Genomic DNA, 27,977 nt, shown 5'->3' with positions numbered 1-27,977 from the left:
ACTACCTTATCTTGGCATTAACTGCCCAGAACGAGAAGAATTGGGGAATGTTTTTCACAGGTGCTTGCATGACCTAATCTGACACCACATTCAGAGCCAGCACTTCTGCAACAGACACCTCATGCACCAGCAACCCCAGATTACCTGGGGTATGTCATGAGTGTAGAGAAGTACCTTAGGTACAGAGCTGCCTTCGAAGTAAAAGAGCATTCAGAGCCTTGATTGCTGGAGAGCAAGATGCAGAAGTACCCTGGTGTCTGCAGGACACTGCTGGGGTCCAGCCCAGCCAACAGTTTCAGGATAACTTCTGAAGTCCTATCCAAGGTGTACTGCTTTGGGTGCCACTCAACATCAAAGCTGCTTCTGTGCAATGTGTAATTCTCTGCTAAAACCAATAAGAACTGAAGAATTAGTTTGCTCTTTGCTAACACTTAGTGGGGGATTTATCTAGTGTCCTGGTTTCAGCTGGGATAGAGTTAATTTTCTTCCTAGTAGCAGGCATAGTGCTGTGGTTTGGATTTAGTGTGAGAATAATGTTGATAACACACCGATGTTTTAGTTGTTGCTAAGTACTGCTTATGCTAGTCAAAGACTTTTCAGCTCCCCATGCTCTGCCAGGTGCACAAGAAGCTGGGAGGGGGCACAGCCAAGACAGCTGACCCAAACTGACCAAAGGGCTATTCCATACCATATGGCGTCATGCTCGGTATAGAAACCAGGGGGAGGGGTGGGTGGAAGTGGGTGGCTGGGGCGTGGAGAACTGCTGCTCGGGAAATGGCTGGGCATCGGTCGGTGGGTGGTGAGCAATTGCACTATGCACCCTTTTTTTTAAAAAAAAAAATATAACAATATTATTATTATTATTATTTTTCCCTTCCTTTTCCATCCTATTAAGCTGTCTTTATCTCAACCCATGAATTTTATTCTTTTTTTCCCCTGATTCTCTCCCCAATCCCACTGCGGGGCAGCGGGGGAGTGAGCAAACAGCTGTGTGGTGTTTAGCTGCCTACCACAGCTAAACAGGTTTAAACCACAACATGTAGCTTTGAGATTTCTAAACCTAAGGCTGAGCAAGGGCCCACGTCACCTTCATAGTTACTGAAAGTAACAGGTATTTCCAGAGCTTTATTCATTCTGATACAAGAGTATTTCTATCTGCTCCTTATCTAGACAAAAGAGTTGACTTACAATTCTTGATTGAAGTGTAAAAAAAAACCCCAAGCAAACAAAACCAAAAAACATATCAGAATATTAAATAAAAATGTTGCTAACGGGGTAGCTTAAGAGTTTTTCTAATTTATACATTTACTTCGACTTGGTTGTTGCTGAGCTCTGTGCTCATTCATTGCTCCCTGTTCTCCCGCTCCCCAACCAAAACAAAATCATACAGACTGGCCCCAAAATAAATGCTGTATTTCATCCTGGGAAGAAAGGAATCATCTAGCTTGAAAACAAAGAAGTACACTTCTTCCTGAAATTTTGGGTAATGTTAAAATTTTCAAAACAAATATTTTGACCAAATTACATTGTTTTGTCAGGAAAAAAATATTCAACGTGTTTTACAGAGTCAGAAACAGTTGCAATTTAAATAACTTTGTTATAACACCCACATATTCACTACTGTTATATTTTGGCTTTGTGAGTGCCATGAAGTTACATGTCATGATCTCATTTAATGTGAGAAAAGCAGAGAAGGGGGACCATTTGACAGACATCCAAACATATGAAGAGAATTTGGGAGCAGCAAAAGTTGGAAAACAGAAATAACCGCTCTGACCCATCTGAGTGATTATTATTGCTAACTTTTTATTGCTGGACATACTTTCTTTCAACCCAGTATTTAGTAGTCACAAACAACTATATAATCTGCCCAGAGGGAGCAAATTCTCTCTTCTTACTACTGTATCCTATTTCCAAAGTTATACTAATACTTTCTATTTCTAATACATGCCAGCAATTTTTTTTTTCTCACAAGACCTTTTTTTTTTTTTTGAATCACGAGCAATCCATTGTGGAACACACTGAAAACCACTGCTGCCCAAGGAGCATTCGGTATGTTCAAAGAGACCAGTCTGAGCATTTTAAATATGTCTTACACTCTGCTACATATAACGTATAAATAAGACTACAGCTGCTCCCTAGCAACTCACAGATGCCTTCATTCTTGAAATTCATGGCAACAACACAAAGGAAAAAAACACCCCTACAGTTTACTGTATCTGTTGCTTTTCAGAATCACTTGCTTGATCACTGGCTGCTGTAGAGATCTGGGGTGACAAGTGACAGGGCAGCTGACATTTTGAAAACCATGACATATCATAGCAGTGATGTGCACATTAGAAAAAAAATATCAGAGAGCTCATTCTTAAGTAATATATTTAGGCTGAATTCTAAATGATGTTTGGAACACTTATGCCTTGGTTAACATCAGGGAGAGTATAAATAATGCCAGAGTCAATTGGCTCACTCGGGTGCCTACTCAAAGGAAAGCAGATAATCAGGGATACTTTGTAGGGTGGAATCACCAGACACTTTTCACTGTTGATAATTAACAAAGTAGTCTAGAGGATTTTAAAATTAAGAAGTAATTTTTGTAATTGTCACTTTGTGTTCAAACCTTCATAAAACATGAGTTCAGCTTTGTACCTCTGCTGCTGTGCAAACATCAAAAACAGATCTAAAAATCCCCCTTTGTTAAGAAAAATGTATTTTAAGGCATTCAGTTTTGTTTCGTAGTGATAGCAGTACAGTATTAAATAACAAGACTACATCATTTATTGATTTCACAGCAGGTTTAGCTCAGGCTTTTAGCTGAGACTGGATGAGAACCCAAAAATCCCAACTCATGATGAGCACATGTACAACAACTGAATCTTTCTTGCAACAGAACAACAACAGGAAGAGAGTGTTTCACCTTTCTTCTGCATTTCTGGCATATTTTGAGGTGGGCACTTATGTAATTTTTCAAATTCACTCATTTGTAGGAAATTTTGTCCTGCCTCAGCTGTTCTTAATGCAATGTAACACCTACTGACTCTCTCCCCAAAGGTATTTTTAAGTCACAGGGAACTAGCAGAGTCTTCTTGGTGTTTTACTAGCGACAGGACTTGGAAACTGATTAGCTATAAAGTTTGGGGTTTTGTTGGTTTTGGTGTGGGGGAGTTTTTTAAGGAAAATCTTTAATTTGCTCTCAGCTTCTTTGAAAACTATCTGAACATAAGCACCAATAGCACAGATTTTATTAGTGTTAAAGCCAATGGAAAGTTATAAATGAACCAAGAACAGTGCTTTGCTCAAATATTATCCAGATCATCATATAGTAATTAAAACTATGGTAATATTAGGCCACCCCTTCCCTTGAGCCTGAGCAAGCTTTGTTAATGCAGCCACCTATTCTTAGCGACTTAGAGCTGATTTCGCTTGTTGGAAGAAGGAACTCTTCAAAAAGCCAGTTTATTGCTAAGGGAGCAGGGGGAGAGTAGCATCTGCAAATAATAAATGAGGCTCCCTATGTTCTGACAATCTCTTAATTTCCATTTGGATTATAAAGAGAACTTGCAGATGTGTCTTCAAATTTCCCAGCCTGCATTTTTAAAAGTGATTTAATTTTCCTGACATCTCAACATTGGTTAGCAATGTGTAAACTCAACAGAATTTAGTTTGGAGGATTCTATTTCTAATGCCTGCCGCTTTGGTATTTGGTTGCAGATAGAACATAGCAATGGCAGCGGTATACGCCAAATGGGACATACCTTTATAAGTAGTGTATTATAAAAGCCCCTGTTACTGTATTTTGGGAATCTCTAACCAGTCTAACCCATCTCACACATTATTTTAATTCTGGTAAATGGACTACAGCTTCTCAATGAATACCTGAAATGCCCTTGTTTCACCTTCATAATTCCATTCTAAAAGTAATCCTGACCTCACTTCCCTTTGCCACACCCAGCTCAAACAGCAAACTGTTGTCTTCACCTCAGGGATGAGGCAAAAGGCATAAATGTAAATAGTGCACAATAGCCAATTTATGCTTAGAAAGAATTTAAGCTTTTCAGACCACCAGCCTCATACACAGCCCACTTGACCAATCCCACTTACTGATAAACTATCTAATTTATTACATATTACTGAAGACATTTTAAAAAATTAAAGAGATGTTTCTTTGTTTTCAGATTTTTTTCTCCTTCTGCTCCTCAGAAAAACAATGTAACAAAGTACACTTTCACAGAAAACTGCAGTTATAGACCTACCAGCACTACTCATAAAAATGCCCTGAACTTAGGGATGTTTCAGCATATATGAAACCAGCAACCCAATGAGGCTACAAGAAGTGCTTCAACAACTTCAAAACACTTGTGTTTTTTGGTTTTTTTTTTTTTTTAATTTTCAAAATGACTCTTCGAAATCTAGATGAATTTGTTTTATATTGTTAAAAATTCCTCTCTATTTTATTTGCTGTTTAAAAAAGTGGTTTAGTCTTTTGTTCCATTGAGGACTAAAAAAAGAGACAAGAGGAGAAAAGGAAGGATACAATATTTTTTCTGACTTTTGAGATCAGCCATAGCAAACCTCACTGGGTGGCAAAATTTATTCACCGAATATGAAAGTTTCTTTAATTCCCATATTTGACTTATTTAAGCACTTGCTTTCCTTTCTTAAAGCACTGGAGAGTACACCCAGGGCACACAGCGAACAGCTTTACAGTTATGCAAGTTATGCCTACAAGTCTTGTGGTATTAGCTCCGTTTTCCACTTTCAGAGGTGAAGAAGGATGGAGACTGCACACGTTCTCATCAATATATTAACGTTTTATAGGTCATGAATCAGAAGTGTCTTAAAATTCAGGGTCAAAACAGTGACAAACTAATCAAAATTTATAGCAATCAGAACATTCAAATGAAATTCAGACTTGCAAAGTCCATAGAAAAGACCTCCAGAGAAATATAAACCAATTGTATTTGGATTGTTATTCTTAATATCAAACCATCTTAAAAAAAAAAAAAAAAAAAACCAAGTTCTCACATTTCTCCTTTATATTTTTCTCAATTACAAAACTCTCCATTACTTCAACCTTAACAAGGGTGAACATAGTACAATTCTCGAGCATGGCCATATATCCCATAGGTCCATCTGGTAGTTCATCAGAGAATAGCATGAAGTACAAAACTCTTTGCCTTTGGTTTAAGTATATTCAAACTGAATGCAACCTGATAAATATAGTATATAAAAAAAAAAAAAAAAGAGAATAAAGCTGGTAAAAAGAAATGGCAATTTCAATCTATGGATCAGCTTAATTTTTTTAAATAAATAATTCCAAATTTATATAAAGCCTTTGCTAATTCATCCCAGTAACTATGTTTTTTAAGAAAGCCTCATAAATATCATGCCAATCATAGAGAAAAATAGTAAGAATTAAAACGTTTACTGATAACTTGTCTGTCAAACCACCTTTTGAAGCAGCAGTTTCAGACCACCTGTGACAGTAGGGAAGACTCATACAGATACTAATTTTACATTAAGTTCAAGAAAGCTTTTAAAGCCTGCCGTTGCACAGACCTCTATACAGCTAATGAAGAGAAAAAGGCAAGTCATATATGATAGCTTCTATAGGTAATAAGTTAGTGGCTTGCTTCTATCTGTAGAGCCTCTAGAACATAAAACTATCTTAGCTAAAATCTATAATGCGTCCAACAGAAAATTGCCCCTAGGTTATAATTCCTTCTGGCAGAAAGAAGCTTTCCTGCTCCGGGGCAGTTCAAATCAGAGACCAGTCTCTCTTACAAGTCACTCATCTCAGTTAAACTCTAGAGACTGATCCAAGACCTGAAAAGCCAAGAGCATGGACTGGGAATCTGCTGCCAATCTGAGTGCTTCGGCAGACTCGCACCATCTGTGCATTAGGCACACAGACCTCACACTGAGCAATGGATGAAATGTGCTCATGCAGAACCTCGGCTGGGTGTTCGGCAAGAAAGCTAATTATTATAAAACAGCATTCAAGAGATAAAATAAATAAAAAATTTTCTAACAGTTGCTGGTGGACTCATTCTGTGAATGGAACTCATTGCCACATATCAAATATCCATATGTAGCTCTCTTTCATTTTGGAGGAAGACACGGTATTTCTATCTCAGTATGAATATCATTTAAAGGCCAAGTCAGTCTATATGGGTTCACTCTACAGCTCCTGGGACTGTAATAACAGCATGCCTTATGAACATCATGCATGGATTGTTTTTGCAGCAATGTATCAAAAAGGAAACAGATTCAGAGACTAGATTTCCTTGGAACTGCCTCTCTATCTGCTGTTTCATTCAGTTATGCCATTGCTTGAAAAGGTTACACAGTACAAGATGGCATTTTTTTGCTGTAGCAGTCATAGTGAAGCTCCAGTGTGTTTGTCACGTAAAAGCTCTTAACACAGACCCACATTTTTAATACAGTGTTTATGTAAAAGAGGATTCTCTTCAATCAGTTTGGAACAGACAAGCTCGTGTGTTGCTATAAGGCATGTTCTCTGCTCTGAGGTCTTCCCTTCTGGGTACTGCAGGGATCCCTCCATCCTCGCTCCTGTCCCTAGAGGTATTTTAGGAGCTGGAAATCAGAAGCATACTTGTTGTAGTTTATTAGATTAAAAGAGCTGTCAATTAGCTTAGTCATGGGCCTTTGCTGTGAAAGGTCTATGTAAAAGTGGAAGATGAGCATGCTTCCATCAAAATGGGACTATGTATTTACTTAACTCTCTAGTTCAGTAGGCTCTTTACCTACCTTTCTGCATGCTGAGGTAACTATTCGTAGGTGTAGAATGTGACTTTGAACTTTGTGTGCAGGTTTTTGTCCTTACTAAGACAAAATGCCTACTGATAAATGAAGCTAGTGAAATCAGATACATCCTGAATATTCATTTTGCTACATGGATTTTAAAATTCTATTAAGCTGCTGTCTATTCCTTCTTATTTTTTTCTAAAAGTCTATTTGCTCTGTAGAAACTGCATATCATTCACACCAGAGCAGCTTCATAACTCCTAGCAGCACAGAGAGTTCATGAGTAAGACAAACTTACATGAACCTTTTTAAGTTGAAAGGACAATTACATGATTTTTTTTTTAATTTAAAACCACACAATATTTATAACATTAAAGGGCATATACTAAGCTGTGTGTTTGTCAAGAGACATTTAAAGAAGCACATTGGACATCTTGTATCTCCTTAACAAAGATTTTCCTGTGTACCCTGTCTTCCTGCTTTCAAGTCTCAAGTTGTTGTATATACAACACCTTCTCATAAACATCCCCTCTGCTCTTCTAGGGAAAAAAAACCCTGTTAAATCATATAAAGGACCCAACAATACCCTTTTCAGCTAGGCAACTACAGCAGCAGTAAGAACAAGCTACAGCCTCTGTTTCTTGTGTAAAAATGTTTGTTTTTTTCCAAAGTACTTTCTACCTGCTTGAATTTTAAATTAAATATTGTTAGGCATGATTCTTAGCAAATGTAAATCAGTGTAATCCACTGAAGTCAGTGGAGCTCTGCCAGTTTTCAACCAGCTGAGTATTTTGGCACCTTGAATCCTGACTTCCTGCCTTGTTGAACCAATCTTTGCATTACTGTAATGAGGATATTACATTGGTATTAAATCCAACTTGGAGTTCTCCCAGATCTTGCCTCAACTCCTAATAATGTCCAAAAAAGCAGTATTTAAAAATGTGCTTTAAAACTATTTTTGGAAGACCATTTTGAGACCATTCCCAGATAGTATAAATAAGACTAGAAGGACAAAAGGAGGAACTACGCTTTAAACGTGACCAGTCTTGCTGATAACAGAACTTACATTTAGACGTTACTAGTATTCATGTTGATTCATACCACCAAAGTAGTAATTTACCACAACTAATTCAGAGGAAGAACGATCTGGAGTTAAATTTCTAAATGGAAGAATGAATATCTGAGCTCAGTTCTTGGTTGGATCAGGACTCTCGCTGTATGGCAAATACCAATTAGTGAGCAAAGGCACATCTATAAATTAAAGATCATGTTTCCTCTGTGCACCTTAATAAACCTCAGTTCTCGCCTGCTTCTCCATCTCCTATACATATCCATTTTGTCTGTTCCTTCTACTCCAGTTATACTGGTTTGTTTGGTTAAGGCTATGGATAAGTGTAGCCTCAATGTAGAACTCCTAATTTAATGGCATCCATGCTTTCTTTTGCAATTTTGCTTCCTACAGGCATTATATTGATGCCATCATTGCTAATAAGGAAAAAAGTATGTGAAATGTCCGTTGGCATAAACATATTCATATTTTCAGAAACACAATAACTATTCAAGTAATTCACTAAATCAGTTCCCAAATATCTTCTCTTTTTTAACACTATGTGGAATATTCACTAGTATAGTATCGTGTATCTTCACTATACAGATATTTTCAAAAGTTGTGACTAATGAAAGTTGCAATGGTTTACAATGGCTCTATTATATGTGCAAAAGCAAGAGGAAGGGTGGCTAGTCACTGGGACAAGACTGTGATTCCAAGTCACTGTAAGAAATTTGTCAATGAACAAAGAAAAGGGACTTTTCCTCTGAGGAGATTCCTCTCCTTAAACATGATTCCATTAAATTGAGCACGTGTTGAATGTAAACACCTTAAATACAAAACAATGTTCTCCCTGGATATCTATGCCCACACTGCAGAATAAATTAGACTTTTACATAGGTACTGATCTTGTCAGGTCTGCTATTCACCTAACAAGTCCCTCATTTGAGTTTAATGGTGGTTTAGATTTGAATTTTTTTATTCCTTTGGAAGTACATATTACACTTTAAGTTTTACATTCTCTCTGGTCAAAAGCTCTCCCCGTCTAAATTCAAATTAATTGAGAGTTCAGGCAGTGCTCCTATGCCTCTCCATGATGTCCAGAAGAAAGTATTTCACAGTTCTCCAGAAGAGACTATTGAGTAGTATAATTTCCTGCAGCACAAAGACCTGCAGACATCCAACGCACATACAAGCACTGACGAACCCTGAGATATCTTCAACAAGTTATGGTAACACCATAAACTTGCACGGCACAGCAACTAATTGAAAAAGACCTGGGTTTTGAAAAACTAATTCACACCAGCTGAGAACATAGTAATTGTGTTACTTTGAGAGCTACCTTGGTCACTTTAGAGGTCTTCATAGAAGACTTAAGCAGCCACAGATTGTAACTTCAGCTGAATCATGGGGTCTGCTTTCCCTGAGTCCAGGGAGAGGTTGGCCAGGCTGTGAAATGGCTATAATCTGTTACACATCCTTGCTATGAGCTTTAACTTCAGCACCTGGCCAAATGAAAATTGATTTTCCCTAGAACAAAGACAGACATTTCTCCTACCAAAAAATCTGTCTGACCAAAGCACAGCTTTCCAACTCTACACACCCTGGTACTACAGCTATTCACAGAAAGTCATATCTACTATTTTATAATAAAAGCACTCTGCCCTTTTTTATATTAATCATTCTGCTTTTGTAGGGAAGAGAGGCAGAAAAACCAAACATACGTATTTCTTCTTTGAAGTTTTCCAAAAACATGAAGACTACAGACTTGGTCCAAACAAGTAGTAGAAGAAATAGCAAGTCAGAAACAAAGCTGAAAATTCAGTCTGACTGTTAAGTATTTTTAAAGCTTGAGCAACTGAAGGTAAGTTTTGTGAATAAAAGTGACAGGCATGCAAGCATGCTGGTTTTAATGTCTTGTAGTCTCCATTTTTCCAACATTGTGGTGCGTTTCAGAAAAGATCTAAGTAATAGGCAGCAAGCAGGAAAAAAACAGGATGTCATTCAAAAATGGGAAAGTGACATAGCCTGTAAACAAGAGGAAAGAGGGAGAGATCGTATAGCTTATACCTCACAGGGCTTGGCATTCTCCCTCGCAGGCAAGAGAGCTAATTAAAACCTTGTGGCTAGAGAAAGATATCATGCAATTTAGGTCAAACAAACGACTTTGATATAGAGGGATATTTTACATGGAAACATCCCCCTTTTGTGCTTTAATCCTAGGATTACAGGCACATATTGACCATCTTGTGGATACCCTCTGAGATAACTTATTTGCTTGAAGTGTGCTATAAATTTTGGCTTTCAAAAAGAGAAACTTACCTATAGTATTCTGTCCTGGTTTCGGCTGGGATAGAGTTAATTTTCTTCCTAGCAGCAGGCATAGTGCTGTGTTTTGGATTTAGTAGGAGAAGAATGTTGATAACATGCTGATGTTTTTAGTTGTTGCTGAGTACTGCTTATGCTAGTCAAGGACTTTTTCAGCTTCCCATGCTCTGCCAGGCGCACAAGAAACTGGGAGGGGGCACAGCCAGAATAGTTGATCCAAACTGACCAAAGGGCTATTCCATACCATATGACGTCATGCTCAGTATATAAACTGGGGGGGGGTTGGCCAGGGAGCAGCGATCGCTGCTTGGGAACTGTCTGGGTATCGGTTGGCGGGTGGTGAGCAATTGCATTGTGCATCACTTGCTTTGTATATTATTATTACTATTATTATTATATTGTTATTATTATTATTTTACTTCATCTTATTTCAATTATTAAACTGTTCTTATCTCAACCCAGGAGTGTTTCTCACTCTTACTCCTCCGATTCTCTCCCCCATCCCATCAGGGTAGGGGGAGTGAGCGAGCGGCTGCGTGGTACTGAGTTGCTGGCTGGGACTAAACCACGACATATTCAAAGACTGATGGTTTGTTGTTTTTTTTTTTTTCCCCAGAGTGAATGTCACTGTGGTATACTTTAAGTATAGCTGGTAGCACTACATATTATTATGTTTGCCCGGCAGTCCTCATTATAAGACTGTTCTAGCAGCTTGTAAGTTTGCCGAATATTAACTACATAAACTAACATTTTCCTCAGGGGAAAAAAGAGTGACAGTGTCAATCTCTTGGGTTTTCATTATCTATTTTCCTATGTGGTCTTTGCATGGAAATGCCAGGCACAGTGGTTGAAATATTAACTCATTGTTTTGCTAAAGTTAGAAATCCTCTGTAACTCATTTCCCTTTGAAATACCCTATTGCCTCTGCACTATAGATTAAAAACTCAAGACGTATTCAGAGATACACTTTTTACTCCTTGGTGTTTAACGAATTTTAGCCTGAAAAGCACCTGCAGGTCACTGCAGAGGTTTTATCAGCTGAATCCTTGAGAACCTACACACAGGTGTATTCCAACCCAGAAAGTATCACTCCTAGAGAACACCACACCTCCTCTGCAGCTAAAGCTCAGCCTTACTGTGGTCTCTCAGGTGATCTCTACACCCTTGTAGTTTAAGTAGTGGGAGAAAGAGGAGATGAAAACTGAATGAAGAACAAAGGGCAAGAGATTGGGATAACAGAGTGGAAATGACAGGCAAAGAATAAGGAGAGAAGAGGCTGGACGGGGAGGAGAAATAGAAAAAACATGCAGGAGAAAACTACAGGTCTGTGACTGAGAACTAGTGATGGAGGGAAAGGTGAGAAGGGGGAAGAAAAACACCTGTGGAAGAGAAGAGATGCAATAGGAGCATTGGGACAGGTGGCTACACATGCCTGGACAGAATGTTTTGGAAATGTTAAGCCAAACTAAAGAGTCCAGAGAGATGATTAATTGGAAAAAGCTGAGGAGAGAGATCCTAAAATAGGGGTAAGAAGCCAACGTAAGGGAGAAAGGCAGACTGGCCAGGCAGCAAAGGTAGAAACTGAGACAGAAACAGAATATGTTGAGGAAAGATGAAAGATAGCCCCTGCAGCACAGCAGGAATGGAATGGAAAGTCCAATGGTGGATCAGAGGTATGATGCTGAATGAGGAGATGGTGGGGAAAAAGAGACACGGCAAGTGCAGAAGAGAACAGATCACAGCTAGATCAGAGAAGCAAATAGGACCCTCCCTCCTCTTAGCAGAAACTCCTCACCAAAACCTGGAAAAAGACACATGATTCGCAAGTGGTGTTGTTCTTTGTCAGCAGATATGTGTGAAATCCACCTACAAAAACTCCCATCAGTGTTCCATGCTGGGTAAACCTTATGGTTCCTCAGAAAGTTCAAGTGATAGCCATTTCTGTGTTGTTGAGATCCTGTGCTGGAAACCCATGTGTATATCAATCTGATGCTTCGTGTTAGGATTTCAAGATTTTTTTTTCAGTTTGTTTGGGGTTTTCCAAGATTAAAAAGTGCATCTAAAACATCTGCCTTAAATTGTGTTGCAATATGAAGCACTCAAATACTAGGAAAGGCCAGAATTAAAATAATCTCTGCAGTCTTCATTTATGTTCCTCATACATGCAGAGACACAGCCCTTCCTTCTATAGGACAATGGTGATCTCATCTAAACTGAAGCTTCCACAATCTAAATGTGGACATCTGAGCTAGTCATCTAAGCCTCCTTTTATAGTCAGTAAAGAGAAAATGTCCTTCTGGGATAGGATTCACGAGACATGTTGATGTCTGGGTAAAAAGTCATTAAGGTCAAAGGAGTACATTAATATACAGTGTTAAATCTGAGAAACTTCACACCTGATTTTTCTGTGTCTTTCTTAATGGCTTTGAAACACAGCTACTATTCATTTCATGGATCATTTGGGGAGATTATGACTTCTGAAAACCAAATCTCATGGCTTCATGTTCAGTTCCCCAGCACCAAAGGCTTTTGTTGGCTGACAGAATAACTTCTTTTCCTGACGTAACAGCAAAATTTCCCTTCATTATACAGTCCTACATCAACCCAGAGATCCGTTGGTTCACAGAAGGAGCCACGGAACTTGTGCAGGGATAGGGAGAGAGAAATGTATGATCATGTGGTTGCATACTGGATCATGATGTATATACACAAAGTTGAATAGGCAGCGTAATCCTGACATTTTCGGAATTGTGACTTCACTTTTCTTTCTCTCGATGACAGAAGAATTGTAAATTATTCACTAAAACGCACTTTGGGTTAAACTGGAACAGCTGAATAAAAGCAGTTTTCATTCTCATCTATGTTTCTTCTCATGAAAAGCTGCCTCATTTCAGGAAATATGTGTCAGAAAAATAGTCTCCCTTGTTAATAGAGAGCAGAATTTTCCACTACCGTGAACGGTTGCTTCCTGGATACCGTATTTGACAAACATGTAACACAAAAGCGCTTGCTTCAGGTGGAAGTGTTGCAACAATGGTAAGTCTTCTGTCTGATACTGCAAAGCTGATTAAATATTAGCAATGAGCAAGTGCTGCAACATTAAGAGAGAGAATTGATGGATGTCTGTGTTATTCATTTCTCTCTCAGGAAACACTGCAGAGTTTAATTCCCCAAAATCTTTTTACTATGTTGGGATGAAACGATTGTAATTCCTAGATGATGCACACCATTCACTTCACTTTCTCGTTATTGCAGTCTGAGGCGCGTCTTACTCACCGCAGCAAGCTGGTCCACTCCGCTTGCAGTTCGTGCTAATGTTACAAGATCTTCTTGCATCTTATCTACCCATGATTTTATCCTACAGAAACCAAAAAGAAAATAGATATGTCCAATCAGATCACTGGCAAATGGAACTTGCATACAATTATATAGCACAAGAAAAGGGCAAAAAGTCAGAATATATTGATAAAATTGAATACAAAATGTACAAGACTTGTCTTTGCTAAAAATAATAAGCTTGGAATGGACTAAAATATTCAAGCTACACCCTGATGGTGTTCTCTTTCGCCAGCTCAGATCTAAGCTACTCGCTTTTTTCTTTCTTTTACTTTTCATCAGCTGGAGTTTGCCTGGTGCTCTCCAGGACAGACATTGTCTTCACCATCAAGTATATCACTGTAGCTGCCTCTTGTTGACAGGTACTGAGGTCTGTTTCCAAACGTGATAGAGCCTAACTTACCTTTTTTTTTTCCTTTTTCTTTTTTTTTTTTTTCAGTAGAGCCTTTGCTCAACCTTGATGACCTGATTCTTCTCACACAGTTTTCTGTGGTTGCCACCACACTAAGCCAGCTGTAAACCAAGCATGCCATCATATCTACTACTAGCTGTAGCAAAGATCACCACAACAGAGCTGGTACACTGCCTGCAAGGACAACCTGCCTGACCTACAGTTCACTCCCAGTAATGCCTTTCCTGACGGCCTTGAGGTCTGTCTCCCAACAGATAATACAAGCAGAGAAAAACAGCAACTGGGAGCAGGCTGACAAACCAGAACAAATCTTCTGGCCTGTGGTCGCTCTCCAGACACTCCAAGAAAGCAGCAGCACGACAGGCAGCAGCGAGCATAAGTGGCATGAGCTGTTTTGACAATGCGTGCCTGCTCCTGGCTGCCATTTTTCACCAGAGAACAGGCAGCAATTTGCTGCTATGCGTGCTTGGCTCCCTGTGCCCAGTAAACCTGACTCTTTGGAAAAGCACGGGATCCAATACAGTTTTTATGTTTCTGTGCCATGTTACATTTTGTGGCAGGAAAGGAGCCATGGTACAAGTTTATTCCAGTGAGGTCCATGTTCAGAAGAAGGTTGTGTCACTTGCCTAGCCAGAAAATCTGATGTCCAACTCATCTATTGTATCATCCCTATCATTATCACAGCTCTCTGCTCTGAAACGTGGAATGGATACATATATTTATCCTAGCCATTTCCTAGCTTTAATCTGATACCCAAGGAATGATTGCTTAGATTATTCATGCAAATACGAATAACAGGAGAAAGAGAGACTCCATTTTTCCTGCAATATGGAAAATTTGGAAGACTAAGAAAGAACATGGAGGACTGATATTACTCCTTTCCATGGTCATTAATACCTTTTTTGTTAAACCACAATCAGTATCCTAAAAGGGCACAATCTCTACTATGGAGTTGCAACTTGGCTACTTTCATTAAAGGATCCTTCCTCATGCTTTAGAAGAAAGAGATTAGTCATCCAAATGCAAAAGATTTAGGGCTGAGATGTCTAACATGAAGGACCTTCTGGCAGCCCAAAATAACATGTGCACAGATAGGAATGGGAACTACCTAGACAGGAAGGTACTGAGTTTTCCGTAAGTGCCAGACAAATCCCTCTTTTCAATCAATAATGGGTCACTCCCCAATCAATACACTGTCTCTCATGAATCCTATTTGAATCCTATTTCCCACAAGCAGAATACTCTGACAGCGTAAACAAGAACTTTTTGAAGGTTTAGCTCAAAGTGTCTTTGAGGCCTTCACAAAAAATCTGTAGCAGAAATTGAACTAGCAAGTTGTAACCATAGTTTCTCATTAACCATATCTTATGCCCATGGTACTACTGTTTTCATCCTCCCTCCAGCCCCTGACCTGGCTTGTTTGACACTCATCTATTGTGTCATATCCTTTATTTTCTATTGTGTCATACCTTTATTTTTCCCTTCCAAATCTTTGGATAAAGAACAGTCATTTCACTCTGTCTGTACAGCGCTTCCATTATTTCCTCACTGGATTCCAGGTGTTTCAGACATATAAAAATTACATCTTAAAACACCCTGAATTTAAAAAAAAAAAAAAAAAAAGAAAAACTTTTAGACTGAAATTATTTCACTACTCTCATTCATCACTGAGCAATTTTAATTGATCTAGTTCCCAGGAGCTAGAAGCTTTCAAAAGACTGTCTACCCTTTAAAATCTTCTCAGTGCACTCGATGAAGACTGACTTCGAGTCCAGATGGCAGAATGCTGACTTATAATTCCAAAATTTTGAGAAGAAGGCTATATTGATTGAATGACTATGTATTCCAAATCAATAATGCAAGAGGAGACATTATCACACAGGTTATGATTATCCAGATTTCCATGAACAATTTTTTTAGCTGGCAGGTATTTTTTCTAATTTGGGCCAAGCTTTAAAAAACTCTTTTTAAAGACTGTAAAATCAATGCCTCTAAATAAGATAGTTCTAAAGTCTTGACAGGAGGCATTGCACTGTATAAAATACTCACCAGATTCTGCATGAAGAAAAAGGATGCACAGAAAATTGTGAAAGTTGTAAAAAAAATGTGTAACATGGAGTGTAAAAAAGGCTTACTGGGACAAACCCTTTGGCACTTATAAAGGACTGATGGGTACTAGAACAGTTGTTAACAAGTCAGACACTTCATAATCATAGCTGATTAGTAATGAACTGCTAATAGATTAGTAAGAGTAAACCTCTTCACTAGCAATAGAGCCTTTTAATGGGAAACTATAAGGGTGTGTATTGGAAGAAGTGCTTGACCAAGTGTCTTCAATGGAAATCTTACTGATATGTCATTTGCAGAGGTACCCCCTCCATATCATGGCATGAAAAGAGGATATACTTCAAAATGGGCCTACCTCTTAACCTGCTATATCCCCCAGTCTCTTCACAAATCCTGAGAAAGTCAGGGAGCGGTAGCAGAATGGGTAAAAAGACTGGAGACTCCATGAATTTGTCCTCCAGTGCCCCACCAGCACTGTCTGCTGAAGGGTTTAACCTCTCATTAAATGCTTACAAAACAAAGCATGCTAAGGGAAAGACTTCCAGATGTGTGATTTGACCAATCTTCAGGCTATTTTGCCGTTCTTTGGCGAATGTTTGCTACACCATTTCAGTCACTTAGCTACCTATCTCCAAGCCGAATAGCAAGTAGACCCCTTCAGGTTAGTGTTGATGCTTTTCCATGGACATTCGACAGAGGCTAATAGGGGCAACAGGTCAACAGAGTCATGGTCTGTATTTGCTTTCTCCTTCTGCATTGTATCACCAAGAGTACTTCTACTGCCTTATTTCTTTGTTCATTCACCTCTTACATCTCTAACATGGCCACGTGAAAGTGACGTATGTTGGGATTTAGGGACCAATTTCATCGACTATTACAATTGATTCCATCACTATTTTAATGCTCCCAAACCTTCTCTTCTATACTTTGCTTTCCCAAATCTGATGTAAATTAAATTAACTTCCTGGTTTAAATCTCCACAAAGCCTTTATATTATATAAACATTTAGTTCTATATAGAAACCAGTTTGTTAAAAATCACCACTTACGGTGTATTACGTTTACCATGGCTTTAAGTCCATCATGTATCTATGAGAACAGCACCAACTCATAAGCACAAGTACAAACAAAAACAAAAAAATGCTATCGTCTTCCATTTTTTAATAGTTTCTATTTTTCTTTGTGAAAGAATGAGGTATATGAAAGGTGAAAAAGTGAAACCCATTACCCCAAAGTGTTTTCAAAAGCATAAAATAAATAATTGAACACACGGAGATTTTTTTATGACCTATTTCTGTTAAAAAAATTCTGGATGTTATTTCTAAGAGGAGTCAATACAAAAAATCAGAGAGAATTGATTTTTAAATTGACTTTTTTCATTTCCCACTGCTTTGTATTTTTACTGGATATATTCCTCTCTGTCCTAAAAGGGAACTGGAATTAGTTAGTTAGTTAAACGTGAAATTTTGGAAGAAGTTACCCTTAAAAACATGAATTGCTACTATTACTTGAAATATGGATCATTTTCCTCTTTAACTTGCAAAAATATTCTTGATTTTACAATAAATACCTCATATATTGTCTAGAATTCCTGCCTCCATACGATTAGCCCACACCTTGCCTTTTGAAGTTAGTGACCCAGACTAGTTTTTGTTTTCATTTTTTGTTTTAATTTGCAGTTGAACTAGGCTTCTGCTTCAGTCAATGGAAAAAGCCATGTCCAGAGCTGACCCATTCTATCCTCAGCCAGGTGAGCTGAACTATCTGTCTCCTACATTGCCTCTAGTGCAACCCTAGACAACTTTGATTCCTAGTCTAGGTTCTCCAGCGTAGCTAGGCTACATACCTGACTTTCAGGCAGGATAGGGTAGGCAATATCAGTTTCTAAACTGGAATAGGAAGATATCCACCTTAGAATCACAGAATCATTTAGATTGGAAAAGACATTTAAGATCATCAAGTCCAACCATTAACCTAGTACTGCCAAGTCCACCACTGAACCATGTCCCTAAATGCCACATCTACACGTCTTTTAAATACCTCCAGGGGTGGGGACTCAATCACTTCCCTGCGCAGCCTGTTCCAATGCTTGACAACCTTCTCTGTGAAGAAATTTTACCTAATATCCAATCTAAACCTCCCCTGGTGCACCTTGAGGCCATTTCATCTTGTCATCACTTGTTACTTGAGAGAAGAAACCAACACCCACCTCACTACAACCTCCTTTCAGGTAGTTGTAGACAGTGATAAGGTCTCCCCTCAGCCTCCTTTTCTCCAGGCTAAACAACCCCAGTTCCCTCAGCTGCTCCTCAGAAGGCCTGTGCTCCAGACCCTTCACCAGCTTTGTTGCCTTTCTCTGGACACGTTCCAGCACCTCAATGTCTTTCTTGTAGTGAGGGGCCCAAAACTGGACACAGTATTCCTCGTGCACCCTCACCAACACTGAGTACAGCTCCTGCTGGCCACACTATTCCTGATACAAGCCAGGATGCTGTTGGCCGCCTTAGCCACCTGGGCACACTGCTGGCTCATATTGAGCTGGCTGTCAACTAAAACCCTCAGGTTATTCTCCACTGTGCAGCTTTCCAGCCACTCTTCCCCAAGCCTGTAGCGTTGCATGGGGTTGTTGTGACCCAAGTACAGGACCTGGCACTTGGCCTTGTTGAACCTCATACAACTGGTCTTGGCCCATTGATCCATCCTGTCCAGATCCCTCTGTAAATGGCCTTCCTACCATTAAGCAGATCAACAGTACAGCCCAATTTGGTGTCATCTGCAAACTTACTGAGGGTGCACTTGATCCCCTCATCCAGATGATTGATAAAGATATTTGTCATGGTTTAACCCCAGCTGGCAACTAAGCACCACACAGCTGCTCACTCACTCCCACCGCTGGTGGGATGGGGGAGAGAATCTAAAGGGTAAAAGTGAGAAAATTCATGGGTTGAGATAAAGACAGTTTAATAGGTAAAGCAAAATCCACGCACGCAAACAAAGCAAAACAATGAATTCACTCACTACTTCCCACCAGCAGGCAGGTGTTCAGCCTTTTCCAGGAAAGCAGGGCTCCATCACCCATTAAGAGTTAGTTGGGAAGACAAATGCCATCACTCCAAACATCCCTCCCTTCCTCCTTCTCTCCCTAGGTTTATATGTTGAGCATGATGTCATATGGTGTGGGATATCCCTTTGGTCAGTTGGGGTCAGCTGTCCCAGCTGTGTCCCCTCCCAACTTCTTGTGCACCCCCAGCCTGCTCGCTGGTGGGGTGGGGTGAGAAACAGAAAAGGCCTTGACTCTGTGTAAGCACTACTCAACAGTAACTAAAATATCCCTGTATTATCAACACTGTTTTCAGCCCAAATCCACAACATAGCCCCATACTAGCTACTATGAAGAAAATTAACTCTATCCCAGCCAAAACCAGCACAACATTAAACAGAACTGGCCCCAATAGTGATTTCTGGGGAACACCACTTGTGACCAGCTGCCAACTGGATTTAACTCCATTCACCACAACCCTTTGGACCCAGCCATCCAGAGAGTTTTTTACCCAGCAAAGAGTATGCCCATCCAAGCCATGAGCAGCCAGTTTCTCCAGGAGAATGCTGTGTAAAACGATGTCAAAGGCTTTACTGAAGTCCATAATATATCCAAAAAATAACATCAGCCTTTCCTTCATCCACTAAGTGGGTCACCAGGTCATAGAAGGAGATCAGGTTAATCAGGCAGGACCTGCCTTTCATAAACCCATGCTGACTGGGCCTGATTACCTGCTTGTCCTCTGCGTGCCGCATGATGGCACTCAGGATGATCTGCTCCATGACCTTCGCTGGCAATGAGGTCAGGCTGACAGGCCTGTAGTTCCCCAGATCCTCCGTCTGGCCCTTCTTGTATATGGACGTCACATTTGCTAACTAGCCTCCAGTCAATTGGGACCTCCCTGGTTAGCCAGGACTGCTGATAAAGGATTGAAAGGGGGTTGGTAAGCACTTCTGCCAGCTCCCTCAGTACCCTTGGGTGGATTCCATCCAGCCCCATAGACCTGTGTGTGTCTAAGTGGTGTAGCAGGTCACTAAACATTTCCCTTTGGATTATGAGGGCTTCCTTCTGCTCCCTGTCCCTGTCTTCCAGCTCAGAGGACTGAGTATCCAGAAAACAACTAGTCATACAATTAAAGACCGAGGCAAAGTTATGTACCTCATTAAGTACCTCATTAAGTATCTGAGCCTTTTCCTCATCCTTTGTCACTATGTTTCCCCCTGCATCCAATAAAGAACGAAGATTTCCCCTTAGCGCTCCTTTTGTTGCTAATGTAGCTATAGAAACATTTTTTATTGCCTTTTACAGCGGTAGCCAGATTAGGTTCTAGTTGGGCTTTGGCCCTACTACTTTTCTCCCTGCCTAACCTCATGACATCCCTGTAGTCCTCCTGAGTTGCTTGCCCCGTCTTCCAAAGGTCATAAACTCTCCTTTTTTTCCTGAGTTCCAGCCAAAGCTCTTTGTTCAGCCAGGTTGGTCTTCTTCCCACTGGCTCATCTTTCAGCACATGGGAACAGACTGCTCCTGTGCCTTTAAGATGTCTTTCTTGAAGAATGCCTAGCGTTTCTGGTCTCCTTTGCCCTTCAGGACTGCCTCCCAAGGGACTCTGTCAACTGGGGTCCTACACAGGCCAAAGTCTGCCCTCTGGAAGTCCAAGGCAGCAGTTCTGCTGAACCCTCTCCTTACCTCTCCAAGAATCAAAAACTTTGTCATTTCATGATCGCTATGCCCAGGACAGCCTCCAACTGTCACATCACCCACAAGTCCTTCTCTGACCGCAAACAACAGGTCCAGCAAGGTGCCTTTCCTAGCTGGCTCACTCACCACCTGTGTCAGGAAGTTATCTTCCACACACTTCAGATTGTTTCCTCTCTGATGTATTGTATTTCCAGCAGACCTCTGGTAAGGTGAAGTCCCCCAAGAGAAAAAGCGCTAGCGATTGTGAGACTTCTCCCAGCTGCTTATAGAATATTTTGTCTGCCACTTCATCCTGGTTGGGTGGTCTAGAACAGACTCCCAACAGGATATCTGCCTTGTTGGTCTTCCCTGATTCTTACCCATAAACACTCAACCCTATCATCACCATCATTAAGCTCTAGATAATCAAAACACTCCCTAACACACAGGGCTACCCCACCAGCTCTCCTTCCTTGCCTATCCCTTCTAAAGAGCTTATAGCCATCCATTGCAGCACCCCAGTTGTGCGAGTTATCCCACCATGTTTCTGTGATGGCAACCATATCATAGTTTTCCTGCTGCACAATGACTTCCAGCTCCACCTGTTTGTTGCCCATGCTGCATGTGTTGGTGTAGGTGCATTTCAGTTGGGCTATTGATCCCACCACCTTTATGGGGGAGAAACCATAATTCCTACATGACCATTGTCAGGCGCTTCTGTGGTTTCTAACACATCCATAACCCTTGCGTCTTTGCTGCCGCATGGATCTCCATCTCCTACCTCCACTGAGATGGCAGACAGAAGGACTTTGCTAGCACAGCATCCCTCAAACATTGGCGTGCTGCCCCCAGCCTTATCTCTAGCAAGCCTGGTTTTATCCCTTTCCCCCTTCAAATCTGGTTTAAAGCTCTTTCAGTGAGCGCTGCTAATTCCTGTGTAAGGATCCTTTTCCCGCTTTGAGACAGGTATACCCCGTCGCCAGCAGGCCTGATGTCATGTAGATTGACCCACAATCAAAAAACCCCAAATTCTGCCAGTGACACCAGGCTCTGAGCCAGATATTGATCTGCTGGCTCTTCCTGTTTCTTCCTTCATCATTCCTTGCAACTGGAAGGATAGAGGAGAACACAACTTTTGTTGTCTAACCAGTCATCCCAAGGCCCTGATATCTCTCTCGATTGCCCTCGGACTTCTTGTTGCAACTTCATCACTCCCTACCTGAAAAATGAATAATGGATAAGCAGCCTGAGGGCCATACCAGGGTAGTAAGTTTTCTCTTCACATCTTTAACTCAGGCCCCAGGGAGGCAGCAGACTTCCCTAAGAAGTGGGTCCGGTCTGCATATTGGGCCTTCTGTTCCCTTCACAAGGGAACATTCATTCTAATTCAATGGCAATTTCCCTCCCCAGCTGTAACTTAAATGTAAATAATAATGCGTCTTCCAGAACTGACTGTATATTTGCTTTAAAAGAGGATTTTCTTGCATATTCATCTTAGCCTATTAGACCTTCTGTAGTGGAAACTGTCTTTTTCTTACTTGCCTCTACAACAGCTAGTACAGCAGGGTCCAACATAATAAAAAGTAATAACTTTGGAAGGGTTTTTCTAGATTACTATCAAAAGTACAAATGATAAAACAGCATTCTACAACTCTGAGGAAGCTCAGTATAATTACTCCTGCCTTCCCACAAGAATTTAAATAACATCATTACTACTATTTATAAGGTCTAGCATCAGTATTTCTGCAGGTCAATTCTCCCATCTTGCCACCAAAAGTGTACATTTGAAATAGTTCGTACTACTCATAGACTGTTTTTCAAAAATGGACACAATCACATCCTATAACTTTCATGGGAAAATGTGGCAGAATGTTTAAAACACAATTTTTTTTTCAGTTAAGGAATCTTTTTTTTTTTTAAGTGTGTTTTTAAAAAAATGAAACAAGAGCCTTTAGGCGCTGAAATGCTTGTCTGGTGCTCCTTTTAATTGAAGCCTGTAGTGCAATATCTGTCTGACAGCTGCTCATGGTCAGAGTTTATTTAACAATTGGAAAGCTGTCACAGCAAACATGAGCTCCCATGACTTAAAGAAGCAGCAGTGATTTTTTTTTCCACAAAAAGCACCAAGAGGAAGCCTGTACAAAAGGTTAGTTTGTTCCTATTGTTATCAGCTTGGCACAAACATTGCAATGGATGTTCTACTGAAAGGTGACTACATTTTGCAGTACAATTGATTTTAACCCCTTTCTCCCACACACAGGTTTTCCCCATATCCAGCAATGACTAGACAAAAGGACTGACCACATGCCTTTCCACAGCAACTTCTAAGTGATTTGAATGATGAAGGAGACTGTCTGGTTAAAGAGAGACAAACACAGGTCATTTACTGGGGAATCAGAAGGTACAACTCTGCTGCTGTCGCCTGGGCTCTGATCAGATTGATGAAAAAACAGCTAGAACACTACAGAGCCATCCATCCACATTACACTATTAGCCAACCTAGCATAACAGCTATTTTGACAGCACAGAAATCTTTTTTAAAAATTATTTTTCTTCTTTTTCTTTTTTTCTCTTTTTTTTTTCTTTCTTTTAAAAGTAGGACAATCATATTTCTAAAGTCACAGGATTCTCACAGGCACACCCCTAGTCACGCTCCAAGTAGCACTTAATATAGCAGGTGCCAGACTAAAAATTTTTCTTTTAACTTCATTAAAACCTATTTTTCCATTAACTTCATTAAAACCTATTTTTCCATTAAACCTGTATACCAAACTATACTTGCAGAACAAAGCACTGCTCATTCACAAGGGTGAAAGAAACCAAGAGATCTAGATGAAGGACAGCCTGGCTATAACATTTTTCCTGCTGAAACTGATGCATTTTTTTTCTGCTGACTTCAATGAAAGTAGATTCATGTAATTATATGCCATAGCTTTGTAGACATTCACACTAATTTAAGGTCCATTAGCTGACTTCTGCTTGGATAATGTCTTATAATCTAAAGAGGCAGGCATAGAACTTAACTCTGCCAATTGAAGTCACTTGGTATGTTGGAGATCCACATCCAGCTCTCCTCAGTTAAGATTACACTTTGCTCAAGTTTCTGAATAGTTCTTGCATACAAAAATAACAACAATTAAAGTAATGAAAGCTGTAAGTAGCAAGTGGAAGAAGTGTTTTCCACATAGGTCAGTATTTCTTAGATTATCAAAAAGGAAAATAATGCACAACACATTGCTCCTAATTCAATAGAAAAGTGGTTTGAAAAATGAAGATAAATGAGATTAGACTCAGAAACAGTGAGAGAGCAAGCCTTGCTATATTTTTTCAAGCTAACCCCACTCTATTTTCCTGCTCAGAAAAACCTTCACTTTCAGGATCAGATGCTTTTTAGGAGATTTGCAGTCAGTGAAGGAGGGGAGAAAGGCTACAAGATTATCATAAAAGCGGGATTCTCAGCCATTCTTTGTCCCTCTTAGGCAACGCTAAAGGGCAAACAGAAACCGTTATTGTAATTTATAGAAGGCATGTGAAAGAAGAACATATGTTACAATAGAATTACTAACCTTCCACACAGAAGTTACCCATGTTGCTGCATTTATACCTCCTACAGCAAAACTACTGCGTTTTAATACCACCATATATTTTGATGACCTATTAAGCTGACAGTACTCATATTTCAGATATGTGGGCGGATGGATAGATTTATAGACAACCAGACTTTGGAAGCAGTAATAAAGGCAGGTTTCGCGAAATACTGAACAAATTGCCATAGTGTGCTAAAATCCCACTGATTCTAAATCAGGGAAAGAAAAGGGTTGGATATGGGGGGGCTGATGCAAAGATCACTAAAATCCCATGGTCATCAGATCAAGCTCTTGAATCTCCACTGCAGAGCCAAAAAATGAATAAAAGACGGTTATGTAATTTAGATGTGATATAAAAACAAATCAAGGCAGAGTAGTCTATATAAGCAATTGTGAATTTTCCAGATCTTAATATAGGACTTGTAACAGTCCATTTAGATGCCACAGAGTGGAGGAGATTTAAATGCATCATCTAGAGACATGCTTACCTCATTCTATAACTTCTACAGTTAGGAACCCCTCAGGGTGGTGTACAGCCCTCCAACACTCCTCTTTCTGTTGTTTGGAAATTTGCTAATGTGAAGGTATGACAGCTTGCAAGTATAGTATAAATACTATATGTAGTAAATAGCAATTTGCAAGGAAGTTAAGGATTCAGAAATTTAAGTGAAAAGGAATGTGTGCTGCAAGTGTAGGGAGATCCCACTTTATTCCAATGCAATAACGATACAGGCATGTATATCCACCGCCAGCTATCTGTTGAAAAATGTATCGCATAATTTTGTATAAATGTTTGGAAGAACTTTTGTGTAATAAAAGCAAAGCACAGATTAATTCATGACAGTTAGTTACTGCACTGAGTGAGGAAAATAGGGAATCTATTTGCTATGTCTGCGCATGCAAATGGATGCACAGAATGCATCATCTACTCCATAGGCAAAGATATTTCCTCTGTTAGCAAGAAGAAGAAAAAATAGTACTTTGTTTCTTTGCCCTCTTTGACTGTCTTATCTGCCCAAATGTGACAAGCTGCTGACCATGTAGTCTGTATCTTCCAGATATAAGACATTCCCAACAGCCAAGGCCAGAGGGACCCTCTTGCTCTTTCCTGTTTTCAAAATGTAAAATCCTTGCTTGATATAGTTATTTTACATTTGTCACACTGAAACATTTGGGGAGTAAGACATAATTTCTGTGTCATATTTGTCATTCTGTAGAAAGGGTCAATGTAGAGAGAAAACTCTTCAGGATACACTTGATTTTTAGTAGTAGATGTTTTAATGTTTAGACTTGGGATTTTTAAGTTCTTATTTCACATGTTTAAGCCATCCAGTCACAGAAGCTATTACGATTTTCCAGGTTTTTTTCAAACACACCTTCTCTACATAAATATGGTTCCTCTCCATCATAGTCTTCACAGAACAAGCATGCAGGAGCACTCACTAATGACTTGCTCTACCGACTGCTCTTTCAAGGAATCCCTCTGTACCACAGAACCCAGTGATGCAGCATTGATACAGACAGGGGAATGAACAGCCCCCTGATTTGGCCAGCAGCTCAGGAGATTTAAGTTCCACCACTGACTTCCAGGACAAAGTCAGTGGCAAGTCAATAGCTGATGGCAAGTGAAGGGTAGATCTATCTCACCCCAGTAACTGCCTATGTCCTAAGAAATGGTTTCCTTCTTAATATTCAGTCCCAGTGGCAGGTTACAGGATAGACATTATCAACTGCAGATGGCACCACAAGCTGCACAGCGTTTGTCCCAGTGCCTAGAAATGCAGAAACCTTTCTCCATGCTCACCCAGAACTTCTAGGCACAACTAACTCCTTCACGCCGACATCTCTTTTGTAGCCCTGGAGCACAGCTTGAATGGCTGTTTTGCTCTCACCTTCCAACAAAACCTTGCCTAAATATCTCTATCAGAAGGCTTCAAGGATGGATCTGGGAACAGCACCCTCTGACCCAGTGGCTGGACCCACTTACTACTGCTCACTCCCATTGAGTGGTATTTAACTTCTCCTCATGTTTCAGTTCAGTTCCTTATCTGTAACTGCACTTTCCACTTTAATAGTGTGGTAGATTCTCCAAACCATCCAGATGTTAATCAGGAGTGACCAAGTAATTCCTTAAATATGGTGTTCATTTTCAAGAGCCAGGATCAGGGCATGGCCATATTTTTTTATAAGCTTGTTCAATACAAACCAAGTGGCTGACAGGTGTTTAGCCACACATGTTCATAATTACAGCCTCTGCTTCACAAATATTTCCCTTCATTTTGCCAAAAGTGTTCTTCTGGAGTCTAAAGCTTCCTAGCAAATAGCATGAAAAATATCCTCTAATGGAAATTACTGTTGCACAAAATATCATTTAATAATTTAAGCTCAATCTTTAATGTAAGCCTGACGAAAAGAATCAGCTGCAAAATTACTATAAGCTGTAAAAAGGACTCCTTTAAAATTATTCTGTTTTAATTATCAAAGATTATAGTGCTAAACCAGTTTAACAGAGAAGACATAACAAATTTTCAGCTCAAATGACTGTCAGTAGTCCTCAGATGTGTTTCATTAAAGGCTTTAACAATCAGATAGATATACATCTAGTACCATTTATTGCTTAGCACTGAAAAAACAATCAAACACTCAAAATCTAGTTTCCATTTCTGTGGCTGACAAATACAAGTTCAAAATGAAGAATCCCTAATTTGTTTCTAATCTGTACTAGATGAAACATAATCATTTTGTTTTAAATTGCAATGATCTAATGTATGGCCTAACATATAGATCTCATGGAGGAGCAGCCCCCGGAGAGAACTTGGTGTATTTGCCCCCATGGGAGTTCCCCCAGAAGAGCATCTAAGATGCCTCTCATCCTCCCTTCGCTTCATCTCTGATAACTGGTATTTAAAGAGTGTCCAATGCGATCTGGACTAAGTTCATTACTCTAGTACAAACACAGATACTCCACTAAAATCATACGTTCATTTTGGTAAAAAGCAGACCGAAACTGAATCTCACATACATCACTACAGTTATTCCAGTATTGTAGCAATGGAACCTGGATTAGGAGCTGGTGCCTATGCAAATTAATATGTAAACACTGCTATTTTTTGATGTTTTTGTATTGTATAGTAAGTCTGTTAATGGTATAATGCCTTCGGAGAATAAAAAAGCATGTCTTAAAAAAAATGATTGAAAAATAAATCTCAGTGTAATGGAACTTTACAAAGTGCTTAACTACACAATTTTGCTAAGGCGTTTCAGGCAAAAGATGATTTTATCAGTTGTGTTTAACATATCACACTCATAATTTAACCATAATTTTTATTCAAATTACTTTTTCCCTAAACTAATAAGCATTACATTTTAGCTTCAGAAAAAACGTATAAGGAAATTAAAATAAGGCATATTGGATACCAGTAAAGAAGAGATTAAAGGAAAAAAGAAACTGTTTCATGCAAACCAGGAACATATTCAGAAACTTATTTACCCATGCTCATCCACACGTATGTGCACCAATTCAACTCAGTGAGAATTTCATCTGAGCCACCCAATTCGTGCCATTACCATTGCAGTATATGGTTTTCATGCATCTAGAATGCAGAAGCTACACATATGGACTGCACGCGTGTGCCCTCCATACTGAATAAATACATACATACTGTACAGGTCACCGCAATAAGACACGTACATTTATCACCTTAAAGCATGCAATTAG

General features: G+C 39.6%; 1 protein-coding gene across 6 annotated transcripts in view; it reads right to left on the bottom strand.

The window, feature by feature from the left end:
• The window catches only part of CACNA2D1 (calcium voltage-gated channel auxiliary subunit alpha2delta 1), a 451,440-nt gene that overhangs the window by 377,369 nt on the left and 46,094 nt on the right, over positions 1 to 27,977 (bottom strand). For all 6 annotated transcript variants that reach the window (XM_075713027.1, XM_075713021.1, XM_075712994.1 and 3 more), the window contains exon 2: positions 13,418 to 13,499. In XM_075713027.1, the coding sequence (XP_075569142.1) occupies positions 13,418 to 13,499 (82 nt within the window). The remainder of the gene's footprint in view (positions 1 to 13,417; positions 13,500 to 27,977) is intronic.

Source organism: Pelecanus crispus, chromosome 1 (assembly GCF_030463565.1).
Source record: "Pelecanus crispus isolate bPelCri1 chromosome 1, bPelCri1.pri, whole genome shotgun sequence".
Lineage (NCBI taxonomy): Eukaryota > Metazoa > Chordata > Aves > Pelecaniformes > Pelecanidae > Pelecanus > Pelecanus crispus.
Note: the sequence above shows the minus strand (reverse complement) of the source record. Positions and strands in the feature narration are given on the sequence as shown.